The sequence below is a fragment of the Eulemur rufifrons genome, chromosome 11, assembly GCF_041146395.1.
Source record: "Eulemur rufifrons isolate Redbay chromosome 11, OSU_ERuf_1, whole genome shotgun sequence".
NCBI lineage: Eukaryota > Metazoa > Chordata > Mammalia > Primates > Lemuridae > Eulemur > Eulemur rufifrons.
In genome coordinates this window covers 13780375-13798695 of record NC_090993.1, presented here as the reverse complement: position 1 = coordinate 13798695, position 18321 = coordinate 13780375, and the positions used below count along the sequence as shown (strand labels likewise).

The 18321-nt window shown below is 43.7% G+C and overlaps 2 protein-coding genes across 3 annotated transcripts in view; one reads left to right on the top strand and one right to left on the bottom strand.

The window, feature by feature from the left end:
* The window catches only part of TAF5L (TATA-box binding protein associated factor 5 like), a 29605-nt gene extending 20003 nt beyond the window's left edge, over positions 1–9602 (bottom strand). The window contains exon 1 of one of the 2 annotated variants that reach the window (XM_069484744.1): positions 9370–9602. The gene's annotated coding sequence lies outside the window, so the exon portion shown is untranslated. Of the gene's footprint in view, positions 1–8747; positions 8951–9369 lie in introns of those variants that run through there. The other variant, XM_069484746.1, reaches the window with a different exon arrangement.
* Positions 9603–9745: 143 nt separating this feature from the next.
* URB2 (URB2 ribosome biogenesis homolog) overlaps positions 9746–18321 on the top strand; it is a 32596-nt gene continuing 24020 nt past the window's right edge. Inside the window, exons 1-3 of the mRNA XM_069484580.1 lie at positions 9746–9790; positions 12124–12262; positions 17489–17665. Coding sequence (XP_069340681.1) covers positions 12137–12262; positions 17489–17665 — 303 coding nt within the window. The 5' untranslated portion in view covers positions 9746–9790; positions 12124–12136. The remainder of the gene's footprint in view (positions 9791–12123; positions 12263–17488; positions 17666–18321) is intronic.

Below are 18321 nucleotides of genomic sequence, written 5' to 3'. Positions count from 1 at the left end.
CTTTTTGTAAATGTAAAAATGTATTTATTCTTAGCTTTTGAAACCTTAATATGAATGTGATTTCTGAGAGGCTTTTGCAAATACTGAAAATAGCTTCCAGGTTCTCTTTCTTCTTTTAAGGACCTTTGGAGGTGCAAAGAACTACTGGATTTGATGACTGCAAGTTATCATGGAGGAAGAAGAAAATTCAGTGATGTCTCAAAAATTATAATTCATATTAAATTATAAGTCTTGATTATTACTTTTCCACAAAATGTTCAATATAGTCTTTAAGAGATGTAAAAAACATTTTTACATTTAGATAAACATCTTAAAATATAAGGTAAAACTACAAAGCAGTGTGACAGGTTTTTCTCTGTCATTTGTAAACTGGATTAGAAGGCAATGCTCAGAATTCCAGAGCTGTTGTGGAGGTATTATCATTTGCATTTACAATCAGGACAACCTGCATTCAACAGGGAGCCAAGGGATCTGGGTCCCAGCTGCCATCTTGCACGGTACGACCGTGAATAAGTCTCTCAACTTCTGGATGTCAGAAGGCCCATCACAGAATGAGAGGTGTTAAATCAGGCCATCCTGAATACCCTTTCCAGCTCTGGTACTGTGTAATGCCATGAAATCAGAGCAACACGTTCCAGGCTGCTTGGGGTCAGGGACCTTAGAACTTATATAATATTGTACAGTACTTTAAAAATTTCTACTTTTTGAATCTTATTTAAACATATACATATTTTCCCATGTTCTGTGCATTTAAATATATTTTCCTATTTAACAGACTCGTCATTAGCAATAAAAAAGCTTCCTAACGATGCATTTTTCATTTCTTGCTTTTATTTCTTTTTGGCTTCCCTTTTTAACTTCTCCAAGATCTCCTCTGGTGTTGTGGAGACCAAAAGTTTCACCACCTTTTCACGAGATTTACCACCCGTCTCCAAAACCATGTCACTCTTCCCGAGTTCTCAGACCTTGGAAAGAAACCAACAGAGCTCAGCATTGGCTTCTCTCTCCGATGGAGGTGCTGCAATAGCTACGTTTATGGCCTCGGCTTCAAATCTGTGACAGCATTTGGTTTGGAGCCAGGTTTGGCATGGATGGCTATGGTTGTGTCACTGTGGCCTTTAGGTCAATTGCCACAGGAGCTAAGGGAAGAGGTGGTCTCTCTGGTTCCCTGCTCTGGCTTTTACCCTGTCTGTCGCCCCAGCCTTCGTAGGCATCTCAGAGCCAGAAGGAAGCTGAGCGGAGGCCCGAGCTGCCTCAGCCGGCGGCCGAGCCACAGCATCCAGGCCTGGGGAGGCGCAGGGCCAGATTACTTTTTAATTAAGTAATTTTTTAATCACTAATATAAGGGTTCTGATACTCTTGATGGTGAGATCCCTGCTCTCAATATATGTCTGTCCATCAGTGAAGCCAGATAACCGTTTCTTTGTGGCCACTAATCAGCATTACTATATCAGTGATTCTCTATGGTTCTCTAACCTGGCTACACATAAGCATCCCTTGTGAGTGTACGCGTATAAATAATCTCAGCCCAGAGATTCTGATTCAGTGTTATATTTAGAGAAACAAATTAAATGCATACAGAGGCTGTGACAGAACTGCCCTTTCCCAGTGTGGCTCAAAGTGAAGACTAGTCCATCCAATCAGCTCCCACCTCCCATCCCCACATGGCTTGCTGAAGCTGCTTTTAATCTGACTCCACGAGCTCCTAGTGTCCACATGCCCCCACACCAGCCCAATTCCATACTTTAGCTGAGACTAAAACCTTTCCAGATCTCCTACTGCCCATCTCTTGTTGACATGGGAACGCAGGCATGTAGCAGTGTGTGTCCAGTCAAATGGAACTGGATCTCTTCCATTGCCTGACAGGAAAAAAACCCCTGCATGTGAAAGACACATGAATGACTGCAGAGAGAGCACATCCTATGATGGATGACACAGTGTCCTCAAGGTGAGACAACTTACATGCATGTCTGAGGAGGAAGACAAAAGATGTGAAAGTTAGGAAAGAGTAAACACAACGGAGTAGGAACAAACAATAGTAAAAACTGGCCATATTTGGGATTGTTAGAAGTTAGTTTGTAAATACTGATTCTAGCAAATGTGTCCAAATCAGCTGCCTCAAATGGCAGTTTCCCTGAATCCAAACCACCATTTGTGACAAGGGACCTTCCCTGAGGGTGGGTGGTCAGCCAACTGGAAGGCTATGGATCTTAGGAACAGGAATTCGAGCAGTAACTTTCTTTTATAACCATGTTGAACTCAAATACCAGAGACATGATCTAATCAACTTAGCTGGACTTTATTCCAATATACACATATTTCAAGTGAAATAATTAATGAAAAGAGTTCCTCAAAGAAATTGCGCCCCCCCCCCAAATTTCCATAGTACTAATATCCATAAGTGGATACACACACACACCCCCCCCTTAAAACAGACCTAAGTCTCTTGAGAGACTCAGACACGAGACTAACTCTGGAATTTCAAGTTACTTGCCTAGCTTTTCCTATAATTATAAAATCTTTTAAATTTAAATTGGGTTTGAATATAATTACATACTCTTTAACATTTCAGAATTTCCCATAATTGCCAACTTACATAAAATATCTAAGTTTTAAAGGTAAAAATAGATATCAAATACCCTTCTTTTCATATCACAGTATTTCTGGAAATTAAAATGAGATTCTGACACAATATGTATCTATTTCTCATATACAACAGTTGCCCACAGTTCCACTGATATCGCAACAAAGTTGCTACATAAAATCCCCAGCATGATCATTTCAATGTATCAACTGTGCAGGAAACACCACGGCCCCATTTTTAACGTTTTAACTATGGAAATGTGGGGTAGCAGAGATACACGGCACCCAGGTGCACACGTAAGATGATGACAGTGTGAGTCTCCAGTCCGGTTCATCTCTTCAGTGGTTACACTGTGCTCTAACCCCACCCACTTATGTCTGCACAGGAGTGTTTGGAGGGGCCCATCACAGGTCAAGTGTTACATGGTTCTGTAAAGCGCCACAGGCAGCTCTGAGAAGCGGTGAGTTCAAGGTAAATCCTGGCAAACTCACCACACAGGCCTCCAATCAGCCCCCAACTGAGTCTTCTGACAGTTGGTCAGTTTTGTTTGGTTTTTTTGAATAATTTTTTTCCAATTAAAAATTTATGCTTACAGATGAAAAAGTTATTTTTGTAAAGTATCTACTAGATTCTTGAATATTAGTTCTTTTTATTTGCAGTAATCTAAATGGTTATAATAGCAAAAAGTCATTCTAAATAGGACCTAAAAATCTAGCTTTTGAATTAATCATCATGATAAAGTGTATTCAATTAACTTTGCGAAAATATAAATCACAGCTGAAAAAATAAATGAGCCATACTACTCTCAGTTTCAGTCATACCTCATATAATTTTAAAATTATGACGGCCTTTCATATTCAATCTTTGCTCAGACCGACAGTGATATACTTGAACTGGAAGCTGTGTTCTTTCCCCTGGTTTCTTAAGGAATGAAATGGCACATGAATAAGGCCATGGCTGGGGCTCAGGGTGCAAGGCAGAGCTGGGGTTTTGGTGGTGGTGGCAGCGGCAAAGGGGCAGAAATCATGAAACCCCGCAGACAGATGCCACGAGAAACTGATTTTCTCCAACATCAGCTGGGACCTCCAAGATGTTCCAGAAGTCTTTTTCCATCAACTACTTTCCCTACAGTCTCTCACCGCAGCCATTCAAAACATTCAACAGTCTCCTTACCCGGCAAGGTGACTCTGCTTCCGACCTCAGCAGCCTGCTGACTGAGACCTGTGATTCCTCAACTCTTGTCCAATGTATCTGGTCACTTTTCAACACTATCCTTCAGATATCCTGGCTGGATCTGCTGCTGCTGAACGTGCCTCCCGCCTTGAAACTCTCTCTCCCTTGCAAGCCTGTTTTCTGGCTCTCCCCTTCCATTCCTGTCTGCTCCTCATTCTTCACGTGCCCTAAATCATAACAGTACTTACTCACAGTCTAGTCAGACCACCTTCCTGAGCTCAGTAGATCAACAGACATTTCCACCTGGATGTTGCAACTTCTACCTGAAATTGCTCATAATGGAAATTTATCTTTCCTTCAAAATCTCTGCCTTCTCCTCCGAGTTTTCCCAGCCTGCTTAAAGATGCCTTCCTTAAAGCAAAAAACCCAGTAATCATCTTAAGATTCATTTCTCTCTCTCCCTTACTTCTAAGGGGCCACCAATGCCTATTCTAAATGGAAATCCTGCCAACTTTACTTAAAAGCATGGCTAGTGCAACTGAACCAATTCTGCTACCTCACCCTCACTGCTATTTGTCATCACAAATCACTTCTCAACTGGACCATTCCAATGCTCTCCCACCTTCTAACCGCCCTTTAAGAATGCAGCCAGAGTATATAATAAGTACGTTACTCCCAAGCCTAAAATCATCCCTTGCCCCATGCAGGTTGTTTGCTCTTGTCATCAGTATTCCTCAGTTCCCCCAAACAGACAGAGAGTTCCCTGGGGAACTTCTTGTCTTTGAAATTTACGTTAAAAATAAAGTGAGTGCTGTCTAGCTTCTGCTTGGAATTCTTGATAGTTTAGTTTAGGCTCATGATCTTTTTTTGGATTTCTTAAAGAAATTCAAAAAAGCCACAAATATTTGATTTCTACATTAATACTCTTTTATGGCACCAAAAAGTCACTTCTATACCAAACCTTATTAACATGGAAGAGTGCGGCACAATTGACAGAATGGATATCTACACTACTTACTGTGTTTGACTATATAGAGAGAAACTCCTCGGTGCCAACGTTATCAAAAGAAAAAGAAAAAAGAAAACTTTCATGCATGCTCTATTTGCAAATCCCTCTACAGACAGAAGAAATAAGATGTTCTATTTTCAGAATAAGGGGGGATATGTTTTCCTATGCTTATCCTTGAGCACTGTTCCTGTATTCAAATGCAGTAAGTGAGGTTTTAGAAATGCCTTAATGACATTAAAGTGCTTATGTGTGTGTGTGTGTGTGTGTGTGTGTGTGTGTAGAGTGAAATGATCTTCAATTTTTCATTCTAGACCAGTACTGTCCAAGAGGACTTTCAGCAACAATGGAAATGTTCTAGATCTGCACTGCTCAGAACAGTAGCCACTAGCCATCAGTCACTAAAGTGTGGCTAGTGAAACTAAGGAACTGAATTATTTTAATTAATTGTCATTTAAGTAGCCTTATGTCACCTATGGTTATTGAATTGGATGACAAAATTCTACAGCATAACATTACCTTGTGAAACTAATACATAAGTACCTTAGCTTAAAAATGTTAATTCACAAAGTTCTGCCTAACACTTCCGCTTACTAATTACAAAATCTCCAAAAGTTAGTAATTTGTTTGTAAAAACAGACCTACCTTTTGCCAAACATTGTAAAGCAGGGGTCCCCAACCTATGGTGAGTTGTATAATTATTTCATTATGTATTACAATGTAATAATAATAGGAATAAAGTGCACAATAAATGTAACATGGTCAAATCATCCTGAAACCACCCTCCCCTACTGAGCCGGTCCATGAAAAAACTGTCTTCCATGAAAAGAGTCCCTGGTGCCAAACACACTGGGGACCACTGTTGTAAAGTTATTAAGATATAGATACACTTCAATATATCTTACTGGAAGGAGATCTTCTTTGTTTGACTTCTAAACAAAGCATTATGAACAGAAGTTTATGGTGTTTTCTAAACCCTGCCAGTATACAATGCTTTTTAAATCTTCTTAAAATCAAAAAATGAGAAGGGAAAAGGGAATTTGCTTCAGCAGAGAAACAGAGCAGCAGTTAATTTCTGTAAAACGTCCAACTAAAAAGGTAAGCTCAAACCTAAGACAACCTTACCTTGCAATGAAAAAATTAAAAAGAAAACTTTTTGATCAACTTTAATTAAAACACCATTTAGGGTTGTAGATGAAAGTCAAATGTCTAACTATAATCTCTATTAATTCATACTTATTTAAAATATATTATATAAGGCAATATATTACTTCATGAAACAATTTTACTCTCACCATTCATATCTTAAACACCAGTGTCTAGATCAATTAAGCTCCTATGAACCATCAAATTCCATTTTCCAAATGACTTTATCTTCATATCTACTAAATCAGTTATGATAAAGCACTTTTTGAATCCATACATACTCTTGCTAGAAATCTCAACCCAAGCCATCGATACCCATTCAGGTGGGGAGAACTTTGTTTCATTTGTCACTTGCTATATTTTTTTTGGGGGGGGGGAGGGCAGAGATCTGTAAAAGTTCTGTTTCCAATAGCATGTGTAACATTTGCACTTTGTGAGACATCCCCCGACCCCATGAATAATTACTGAATCTTTCTTGTTTTTTTTTTAACTGATTTGGTAAGATTGATTAAATAAAATATCCCAGACTGGCATTGGATAAGGTTATTTCAGCCCATTATGTCCTTCCCAAATAGCACCTCTTTGTTCAAAATAGAGTGGTTCAGAGAGTGCCCTGTGACAAGGGAGCCCAGGATGTGAGGCAACACCTTCTTTTCATAGGCAGGCTTTTGGGGGGAAACATTGCCATGTGGTCAGGCACATATGATATACACTTGAAGACAATTTTTAAGAAGGAAGGCTGCCTGGAATGATCTAAGGGTTTCCTCATGCCTTCTGTAAGTATTCTCTAAGCTTCCAGATTTGGGTTAAAATGCCTAATTCTGCTAAAGCTGTCATTTTCCTTTGGAATCACAGGCAGACATGAAGCTGCCAAGACGAGTAGATGGACATTCCCCACTTTCAACCTAATACCACAAGACTGCAGGCACAATCTTTCCAAAAATCTAATCTGATGTTATCTGTGCTAAGCATAAAAACTTTATACTGCCTCCACCAGTGTGGAGAATAAAAAAAAAAAATTCAATCTCTACCGTGTCATTTCCAGGTTACTCTGACCCACCTTTGTTTACCTAACTGGAACAATCCTGGGTTCTCCTCACTCTACTGGTGGGTTCCACTCCACCTTTTCATTTGAGGGGCTTTGGTCAAGGCCCCCCATTAGATGGAGGCACCCCCACGCTGGCACTCCAGACTGGCTTGGCTAAGTCTCACCCATGCCTCACAGATCAGCTTAGTCACCTCTTCCTCCCCAGAGCTTCTGTGCCCAAGGTGCTATTTGGGAAGGACATAACAGGCTGAAATAACCTTATCCAATGCTAGTTTGGGATATTTATTTAATAAATCTTCCTCCCTTCCCCTTGATCACAGTTCCTTCCACCCACTAGACCCAGGAACAAACCTCGACCACAGTCCTCATCCTACTATTGTCTGCTTCCTACACTACACTTCTAACACTTACCATGTGCGTATACACCGCGCTGTAGGATGCTATTCTTAAGTGCTTTACACAGATCATCTTCTTTAAGCTCACAACAAATCTATGAGGTAGGTAACAGTCTTCAGATGGGAAAGCTGAGGCTCAGAGAAGTCAGATAACCTGCCCAGAGTAATGTAATGCCAGGAATGGAACTCAGACCATCGGGCAGAAGGGTCTGAGCACTTACCCTTTGTAGTACCTTGCTGCTCAAAGAATTCTACATTTGACCAGGGCCTTCCGGGGGGAGCAGGACAGTGAATGCTCACCAGATGCTTTCTGAGAGGATGATTGAAATAGTTACTACCTGAGAAGCCTTTGGTTACATGGAAAGGGGGCTGGAAATCTGACTTCTAGTACTGTCCACTGGTTTAACAGATGATCCCTAGGGCCCCCTTCCAGCTAAAACAAAGCCAAAACAAACCCCCCTTTCCCTAGAGATGTCCTTCATAGGTGCTAACATACTGTTTATGAAAACAAAAACGAGTTACTGAGCAGTTAAGTGAGGACTTTACCTAGTTTCACAGCAATAGAAGCACATATAAACTTCACATTTAGAGGCAGGAACAACAAAACTATTCCAATCTAAGTCATTGTTATACAATAACAATGTTATTGTATTTCATTGTTATACATTAATTCATTGTTGATGACAAAGAAAAACACTCAAGGCAAGAACACCTTCTGGTTTTCTAGTTTAACACTGATTTTTAAGACAAGAGCCATTTACAACTGATAAAGAAAATCAAAGTTTGCATATATTACATTTAACACAAAAAACATAGGCCTACAAGGAACCTACCAGGTATTTTGCCAAAAAGGAAATTATAATAGCTACTATGTACAGGGTGGTATTTACATGTCTGGTATTTTCATATGCACCATTCTTTTTCGGGTACCTTTAAAAAGGTCCACTTTTAAGTTATCAGTAATCGTCCCATTTTACAGCTGAGGAAACTAAGGCTCAAAGAGGTTACACAGATAGCTACATGGTTTCAATGCCAGGTGTATTGGTCACCACGCTCTATTCTCCAGTTAATCTCCTCTTAAAGATGTAGCCAGATGCATTTTACGTGTTAAGCACAAACTTCCCTTCCTACTCTCACTTTCTCAGTAGGGCTGTGACCAAGACTGGGCGACCGCCTCCGTGTCCTCCCCAGCTCCCAACTCTGGCGTAGTAGCACCTGTACACCTCAGTGATACACTTGTATCGCCTAACAGGAGGCAAACTCCGCCCTTACCGTTCCTCCCATCACAGCACCCAACTGCTTGTTAGCGGGAGTCGCCATTCCGAGATTTCGGTCTACAAGGTCAGAGTTTAGGTACAGTGATTTAGGACAGACGTCGCACGGGATGGGCATTACCTTTTGGTCCCAGAACCACACAGACTGCGGGATCCACGTTGTAACGACTTTCACAACTGGTGGGAGAACTGCATGCGGCGTTCCCGTGCTCCACTTCCGCCCCGTCTAAATGACACCGCGCTCTCTGCCCACCCCTCACTCGGACCGACGCCGCACCGGACGCGCCGCCGCGAGCCCGGCGTCCCGAGCAGGGCTGTGAGCCGCGGCACCCCGGGCGCGCCCTTCTCCCCTGCTGTCACGGCCGCGCAGGTCGGCACCCCCGGCTCCCGCGTCACACGCGGAGGTCGCGTCCACACCCACCCACGCACGGTCCCCACGTGCGAAGTTCAATCCCGAGTTCACCCCGAAGACGTTTCCCTTTCGCTTAAACGAAAAGGGACTGCGGAGGGGCCCCTCCCCGGCCCCCAGGCCGAGCGGCGGGACCCACCGCGGCGGGACCGCGGAGCCCCCCAGGTGCGGCCGCCGCCCGCAGGCCACGCCGCCGGGGCCGCCGCCCGAGCAGAGCCGGCCCCCGCCCCGCCCCGCGCCCCACCCCCACCGCCGCCGGCGGGAGCCGCCGCGCCCCGCCTGGGCCTCCCGCGCCCGCCCCGCCCGCCGCCGCCCGGCCCCGCGCCGCACTCACTGAACATCCCAGGCGGCTCCGGCTGCCCCCGCCACCCCCGCCGCCTCCCGCTCGCTTCCTCCTGCGCCGTCGCTGCCGTAGGGCCTCGTTCCCACGGCCGGCTCAGCCGGGCCCCCGCGCCCCGCGCCCCGCCGCCCCCGCGGCGGCTCTGGGCGGCAGCCCCATGACTGACTGACACCGAACGGACCGCGGGCTGCGCGCTCGGCCTCCGCGGCGCAACCGTCTCCGCCAATGGGCGAGGCGCCTCGGCGCTCGGCTGGCGATGCCTGGCGTGCGCGCCGCCCCGCCCCGCTGCGCCGGCGGCGTCGGGCGGAAGGAGCGCGGGGGCGGACACACGCGGCGGGTCGCGGGAGCCGGGCCCGGCGGCCGGTGCAGCTGTCCTCCGTGCCTCCGCTGCCCGCACCTGGAGCTGCGCCCGGAGGTGAGCCCCGACCCGCGGTGGGCCCCGAGGTGAGACCCCCGACCCGGGCTGTGTCCCGAGGTGAGTCCCGCACCTGGAGCTGTGCACCGAGGTGAGCCCCGACCCGCAGTGGGCCCCGAGGTGAGACCCCCCCCGACCCGGGCCTGGTCCCGAGGTGAGTCCCGCACCTGGAGCTGTGCACCGAGGTGAGCCCCCCACCCGCGGTGGGCCCCGAGGTGAGACCTCCGACCCGGGCTGGGTCCCGGAGGTGAGTCCCACACCTGGAGCTGCGCCCAGAGGTGAGCCCCCCACCCGCGGTGGGCCCTGAGGTGAGACCCCCGACCCGGGCCTGGTCCCGAGGTGAGTCCCGCACCTGGAGCTGTGCACCGAGGTGAGCCCCGACCCGCAGTGGGCCCCGAGGTGAGACCCCCGACCCGGGCCTGGTCGCGAGGTGAGTCCCGCACCTGGAGCTGTGCACCGAGGTGAGCCCCCGACCCGCAGTGGGCCCCGAGGTGAGACCCCCGACCTGGGCTGGGTCCCGAGGTGAGTCCCGCACCTGGAGCTGTGCACCGAGGTGAGCCCCCGACCCGCGGTGGTCCCCGAGGTGAGACCCCCGACCCGGGCTGGGTCCCGAGGTGAGCCCCCGGACCCGCGGTGAGCCCCTAGGTGAGCCCTCCCCCCAGGCCGAGCCCTTTCATGAGCCCCCAACCCGGCCCAGTTCCCTGCCGCCAGCAGGCTCTGGGAGAGAGCCGTCGGGGCGCGCTCGGTCGGGCCGGCTCACCTGGCTCCTAGTTGCTCTCTGCTGGTTGCTGTTACTTAGTGTCTGTCTGCTGGGCAGGGGCCTCGGTGTGGCCGTGCTCTGGCGGCCGTCGCACGAGCGCTGGCAGGCCTGGGACGGACGGCTTGCAGGCTGCGGAGCAGAGCTCTGGTGGAGCTGGGAGAGTATCTCCAGCGTCTTTGTAGCGAGTTCAGCCAACGCTTGTTACGCGTTATGCACTTTGTAGCCGTCGCGATGGCGGTGTCTTGTTGAACTTACAAGTTAAGTTCAACTGGTATTGGACATTTTGACAAAATAGGAAAACTGATAGCACTTGACTGTTCCTGTTCTCTGTAATAGAGTGAAGGATACTTCACTCTTTGGTTATGTAGTTATTTACCAAGAATAAATTCTGAAGATAGGGCCTTAGGATTTAGAAAAAAATGCAGGTGATCAAGCCCTCAGTATAGCAGATTCTTTTGGTTTTTTTTTTTTTTTTTTTTTTTGTGAGACAGAGTCTCAGTCTGTTGCCTGGGCTAGAGTGAGTGCTGTGGCGTCAGCCTAGCTCACAGCAACCTCAAACTCCTGGGCTTAAGCGATGTTCCTGCCTCAGCCTCCCGAGTAGCTGGGACTACAGGCATGCGCCACCATGCCCAGCTAATTTTTTCTATATATATTTTTAGTTGGCCAGATAATTTGTTTCTATTTTTAGTAGAGACGGGGGAGGGGGTCCTCACTCTTGCTCAGGCTGGTCTCGAACTCCTGACCTCCAGTGATCCACCCGCCTCAGCCTCTCAGAGTAGAGTGCTAGGATTACAGGCGTGAGCCATCGCGCCTGGCCCCAGATTCTTTTGTTTTGACAGAATAGATTATAGATTAGAATCATGGGACTGTGATCTTTTAAGTATCTGCATGGTTCTAATTTGTTTTTATTTACAATAATCTTATTTTTGTATTAAGTATCATGAACATTTTTCTCTCTTGAGGAACTACGTTTTTGTAACAAAAGTGACTTAACCTGGTATGTTTACCCCCTTTATAGTCTTTTAATGGTGCAAATATCTTTTGTAGAGTCTTTTGGAAGGTGTGTTTGTAAATATGTACATGAATGAATACAATAAGGTTCTAGTAGAAGTTACTGTTGAGCTGAAGTAACAGTATTTCTTTTGGGGTCAGGTTAATACCATATATCTTTTTCACTTGGAGAAATATTACTTTCTCCAATTATTGCTTATTTATCTTTTTGAACTATTTAATAGAACTGGTCCTGTTACATTACATAATAATTGTTATATTTTAGAATATAGGTGCAGAAATTTTCCTCTTTCGATCTAAAACTGTGTATGAATAACTGTTTCCATAAGTAATCTGAACACTTGATATTTACCTTGTTGAATTCCTGCACATTCACCTTTATGGGTGTAATATTTGATCACAGCAGGAATACTTGTAATTCATCTTCTGTGTGTGCAATCTATTTTCTGCCTACTTTTGTCTGAAACTATTGTGTAGACAATAAGATACATACACTGTTCATTTTCTGTTGCCTATTCAGTTTGCTGTTACTATAATTTTTTTTCGTTGTTTTTAACTGTAGGTAAACTGTAGCAATGGCTGCTGTTTATTCTGGCATTTCCTTAAAGCTTAAGAGCAAGACAACTTCCTGGGAAGATAAACTAAAGCTAGCTCACTTTGCATGGATTTCCCACCAGTGCTTTCTTCCAAATAAAGAACAAGTAAGTTTAATGTGAAACTTACATTTTTACAGTCTATCAAGATAATTATCTCTTGTATAAATTGCATATTGACATTTAGTTAGAGAAAAGATTGGGGATTGGCTGGGCACAGTGGCTCATACCTCTAATCTCAGCACTGTGGGAGGCTGAGGCGGGAGGATCACTTGAGGTCAGGAGTTCCAGACCAGCCTCAGAAAGAGCGAAATCCCCTCTCTACTAAAAATAGAAAGAAAGTAGCTGGGCAACTAAAAATAGAAAAAATTAGCCGGGAGTGGTGGTGCACGCCTGTAGTCCCAGCTACTCAGGAGGCTGAGGCAGAAGGATCGCTTGAGCCCAGCAGTCTGAAGTGACGTCATGTCACTCCAGCCTAGGCAACAAAGCAAGACTGTGTCTCAAAAAAAAAAAAAAATAAAAAAAATAAGATTGGGGAGTAAACTTCTTTGAAAGTTAAAAGTGAGAAAAGTAATGGATCATAATTCATTAACAAAGTTTTTCTGTTACAAAATCACATTTCTTTTGTTTGGAAACATTATATCATGCATTAAATATATGCATTAGTGAACACACTGGGAATTAAGTTACACATGTTAGGTTCTGGAAATGTTGGTAGCTCTGTTTGTTTACAAATCCAAAGTGACATTCTTCGAGCAATTGCTTGGTGGTGCTTTCTTCAAAATATTCAGAATTTGATAAATTGAAGGTTGGGAAGTAGAGAAGTATTAGTATTATATAAAGCCGTTCTAGAAATAGGGTAGATATCAAGAAAGATAGCGCTCTTTGTTAATATTTCTCAAGCTTTTTTGGCTAAAAAAATAGTTAATATGATAAATGCCAGGATGATAAGCTCATGAAATTGAATTTGCATACAACCAGTTGTTGGTATTAAGGAATATGGCACAGAATGTGTCAAAGATGGATTGCACAAGTTAAAGTGATGAGGAAGTACAGTATGTAGAGCAAGTGTCTTATATGTAGTAATTTCTACACGTGATTGCACATGAGAATCATCTTGGCAGGTTGATGGTCACCTGCCAAGTGCTGCTCAGGGTGAAACAAAGAGGGCCCTGGCAGGCAATTTGATCAGTGTTTCCGCTGTCATTTTCCTGAGAGGTTTTTTCCTTCTGGCATCTGTCACTATTCATACTGTTGTTGACAGCTCTGATATTGTGGGCTAAGGTCTCACCACCTTTCCTCAATGTTTTGTGAATGAGAAAACATGACACAGTAATGGAAACTATACGGGTACAATCCTCGTTTTTGTAAAGCACTTGTGCACTATTTCATATTGAATGTCTCTGTCTCCCTGCTAAGGTATAAATAGTTTTAGATGTTAAGCTGCAGGTAACTTGGGGAAGCCAGGACACAAATCCTAGTCTTTTGACTCTTTTTTGTTTTTTTACTTTGTGTGATTCATTCTATGATCATTCTAAGCAGTTGTTGTGCTTTTATTAAAATTTAAAACTTACGGTGGCTCACACCTGTAATCCTAGCACTCTGGGAGGCCGAGGCGGGTAGATTGCTTGAGGTCAGGAGTTCGAGACCAGCCTGAGCAAGAGTGAGACCCCATCTCTACTAAAAATAGAAAGAAATTATCTGGCCAACTAAAAATATATATGGAAAAAATTAGCCAGGCATGGTGGCACATGCCTGTAGTCCCAGCTACTCAGGAGGCTGAGGCAGTAGGATCGCTTGAGCCCAGGAGTTTGAGGTTGCTGTGAGCTAGGCTGACGCCACGGCACTTACTCTAGTCCGGGCAACAAAGCCCTGTCTCAAAAAAAAAAAAAAAATTTTAAAACTTAATACAGGCATACCTCAGAGGTATTGCAGGTTTGGTTCTAGATTACTGCAACGAAGTGAATATTGCAATAAAGCAAGTCACATAAATTTTTTGGTCCCCGTGCATATAAAAGTTATGTAGTCTAGTAAGTGTACAATAGCATTATGTCTAAAAAAGTACTTTAATTAAAAAATACCTTTTTTTTTTTTTTTTTTTTTTTGAGACAGAATCTTGCTCTGTTGCCTAGGCTAGAGTGCTGTGGCATCAGCCTCGCTCACAGCAACCTCAAACTCCTGGGCTCACGGGATCCTCTTGCCTCAGCCTCCCGAATAGCTGGGACTACAGGCATGAGCCACCATGCCCGACTAAGTTTTTCTATTTTTTTTTAGTTGCCCAGCTAATTTCTTTCTATTTTTAGTAAGAGACGGGTCTCACTCTTGCTGAGGCTGGTCTCCAACTCCTGACCTCAAGTGCTCCTCCCGCCTCGACGTTCCTGAGTGCTGGGATTACAGGTGTGAGCCACCACGCCTGGCCTAAAAGATATTTTATTGCTAAAAAGCCCTAATGATTACCTGAGCCTTCAGTGATTTCATTTTTATTTTTATTTATTTATTTATTTTTTGCTGGTGGAGGGTCTTTTTTTTTTTTTTTTTTTTTTTATCAGCTGATTGTAAGAAATCAGCCTGTGGGGGATCTTGCCTCCATGTTGATGGCTGCTGACTGCTCAGGGTGGTGGTTGCTGCAGACTGAGGTGGGTGTGGCAGTTTCTTAAAATAAGACAGCGATGGAGTTTCCCCCATCTTTTGACTCTTCCTTTCACGAAAAATATCTCTGTGGCTTGTGATGGTGATTGATAGCATTTTACCCACAGTAGAATTTCCTTCAAAACTGGAGTTAGTCTTCTCAAAACCTGCCACCACTTTATCAGCTGTCTTTATGTAATATTCTAAATCATTTGTTGCCATTTCAGCAGTTTTCGCAGCATCTTCACCTGGAGTACGTTCAATCTCAAGAAACCACTTTCTTTGCTCATCCCTAAGCAACTCCTCATCCATTCCAGTTTTATCATGAGATTGCAGCAATTCAGTGCCATCTTCAGGCTTCACTTCTAGTTATAGTTCTCTTGCTAGTTCCACCTCACCTGCAGTTACTTCCTCTGCCGAAGTCTTGACCCCCTCAAATTCATGCATGAGCTTTGGAGTCTAATGCTTCCAAGCTTCTGTTAGTGTTGATATTTTGACTTCCTGTGCTTCATCACAAATGTTCCTAATGGCATCTACAATGGTGAATTCTTTCCAGAAGATTTTCAATTGACCTTTGCCCAGATCCATCACAGGAATCACTATCTAGGGCAGCTATAGCCTTACAAATGTATTTCTTAAGCAATAAGACTTGAAAGTCAAAATTACTTCTTGGTCCATGGGCTGCAAAATGGATGTTGTGTTAGCAGGCATGAAAACAACTTTCATCTCCTTTTACATCTCCATCAGAGCTCTTGGGTGACTAGGTGCATTGTCAGTGAACAGTAAGATTTCGAAAGGAATCTTTTTTTCCTGAGCAGTAGGTCTCAACAGTGGGCTTAAAATATTCAGTAAACCGTACTGTAAACAGATGTGCTATCATGCAGGCTTTCTTGTTCCATTTGTGGAGAACAGCCAGAATAGATTTAGCATCATTTTAAAAATCTCTAAAATTTTCAGAATGGTAAATGAACATTGGCTCCAATTTAAAGTCACCAGCTTTGTTAACCCCTTACAAGAGGGTCTGCCTGTCCTTTGAAGCTTTGAAACCGGGCATTGACTTCTCCTCTCTAGCTATGAAAGTCCTAGATGGCATCTCCTTGGAGTGTAAGTCTGTTTCATCTATGTTGAAAATCTATTGTTGAGTGTTGCTACCTTCGTTAATGATCTTACTAGATCTTCTGGATAACTTGCTGTAGCTTGTACATCAGCACTTTCTGCTTCACCTTGCACTTTGATGTTATACCTTAAACCTCATGCACCAACATCTGCTAGCTTCCAATATTTTTCTGTAGCTTTGTTACCCTCTCAGCCTTCAGAGAATTGAAGAGAATTAGGGCCTTGCTCTGGATTAGGCTTTGACTTTACAGAATGTTGTGGCTGGTTTGATCATCTGTCTGGACCGCTAAAACTTTCTCCATTTCAGCAATAAGGCTGTTTCTCTTTCTTATCATTCATATGTTCACTGGAATAGCACTTTTAATTTCCTTCAAGAGCTTTTCCTTCGCATCAGAACTTGTCTGTTTGGTTCAAGAGGCCTAGCTCTCAGCTATCTCAGAATGCCTGTCTCACTTTTTAACATGTCTTAGTAAGCTTAATTATCTCTGGCTTTTAATTTAAAGTGAGAGATATGTGACTCTTTCTTTGACTTGTATACTTAGAGGCCACTTGTAGGGTTACTAATTGGCCTAATTTCAATATTATTGTATCTCAGGGAACAGGGAGGCCAGAAGATGGGGAGAGAGATGGGGCCAGTTGACTATAACCCAATGGTGCAGCAGTCAGAACACACATAACATTTATCAGTTACGTTTGCTGTCTCGTGAGGACAGAGTCTGTGGCACCCAGAAACAATGATAACAACATCAAAGATCACTGATCACAAACCACCATAGCAGATATAATAATGATGAAAAAGTTGGAAATGTGTTGGAATTATCAAAATGTGATACAGAAACACAAAGGAAGCACGTGCTGTTAGAAAAATGGTGCCGATAGATTTGCTCAATGCAGGGTTGCCGCAAACCATCAATTTGTGAAAAACGCAATTATTTACGAAGCACAATAAAATGAGGTATGTCTATAGAACTTCAGAAAAGGGGATAAGACATGTTTGAGTTTCACCTGAAACTTTTTATGTGCCCTAGATGAAGATAAAAGTAATTGTTTTCCTTTTTTTATTCTTTATAATAAACATTTTAAGATACCAAAACATTTATGTTATACAATATTATCAAAGGTAAGGTGTTTGTTTTTTTGTTTTTTTTTCTGGAGACAGAGTCTCACTCTGTTGCCTGGGTTACCAACCTCAAACTCCTGGGCTCAAGCGATCCTCCTGCCTCAGCCTCCCAAGTAGCTGGGACTACAGGCATGTGCCACCATGCCCGGCTAATTTTTCTATATATATTTTTAGTTGGCCAGATAATTTCTTTGTATTTGTAGTAGAGACAGGGTCTCGCTCTTGCTCAGGCTGGTCTCGAACTCCTGACCTCGAGCGATCCACCCGCCTTGGCCTCCCAGAGTGCTAGGATTACAGGCATGAGCCACCGTGCCCGGCCCCCAAAGGTAAGTTTTAAAGGAGAGTTGTTTTTTGTTTTTCTTCTCCTGGCAATTGGATTTGGTTATGCCTTTAATGTCCAAAAGTCTAGCATCTTTCTCTCTTGGCAAAGAAATTTATTTATTTTCAGTATTTGTTTCCTCCAAATTCAGGTGTTGCTTGATTGGGCAAGACAGTCATTGGTTGCATTTTATAAGAAAAAACTTGAACTGAAAGAAGATATTGTTGAAAGGCTTTGGATCTATATAGATAACATTTTACATAGCAGGAAATTGCAAAATCTCCTCAAGAATGGAAAGACGATTAACCTTCAGATTTCCCTCATCAAGGTAATTGCCTGTCTCTTCAGTTGTGCTATATGTGTTACATGCATCTCTGTTGATTTCCTGTTAATGCTGGAGGCTTATTTGTTTGAGGGTTAATTATATGAAGATGTAGAAAATGTCAAGGTAGAAGAGGAGAAGGAAGTAATATTATTAGAATTATAATAATAACTGATGTTTATTGAATGTACGTTGTATGCTCTATACTGTGCTAAGTAAGCACTTTGATGATACTTAATATTCAAGAAAAGTTGAGAACTGTTTCATGAACAGGTTGTTGATTACCTTTCTAATTGGAAAAGGTAGCCAGCAAATTATGTACCCTGAGCTTTTTTTCCCTTCACCTTTCTTTTACCTGGAGGGAGATCAAAGGCCAAAATCTGGATAGAAATTTCCTCAAAGGTTTTTGACTGAAAGTGCTTTTGAAGTCTCAAATTTAGTATGAACTTCATTGTCAAAACTGAGTATGTTGAAATACCGTGAGAATAGCTAGTTCTAATAAGAACTACTAACGGGCACTTAGTGTGTTAGTTCTCAAAAGAGGTTAAGTACCTTTCCTAAAGTCACATGGCTAGCAAGTGGCAGAGCTGGGATTTGAACCTGTATCTACCCTAATGCAAAGCCTGTGCTGTGAAACCACCACGACGCTGACACCTCACCCA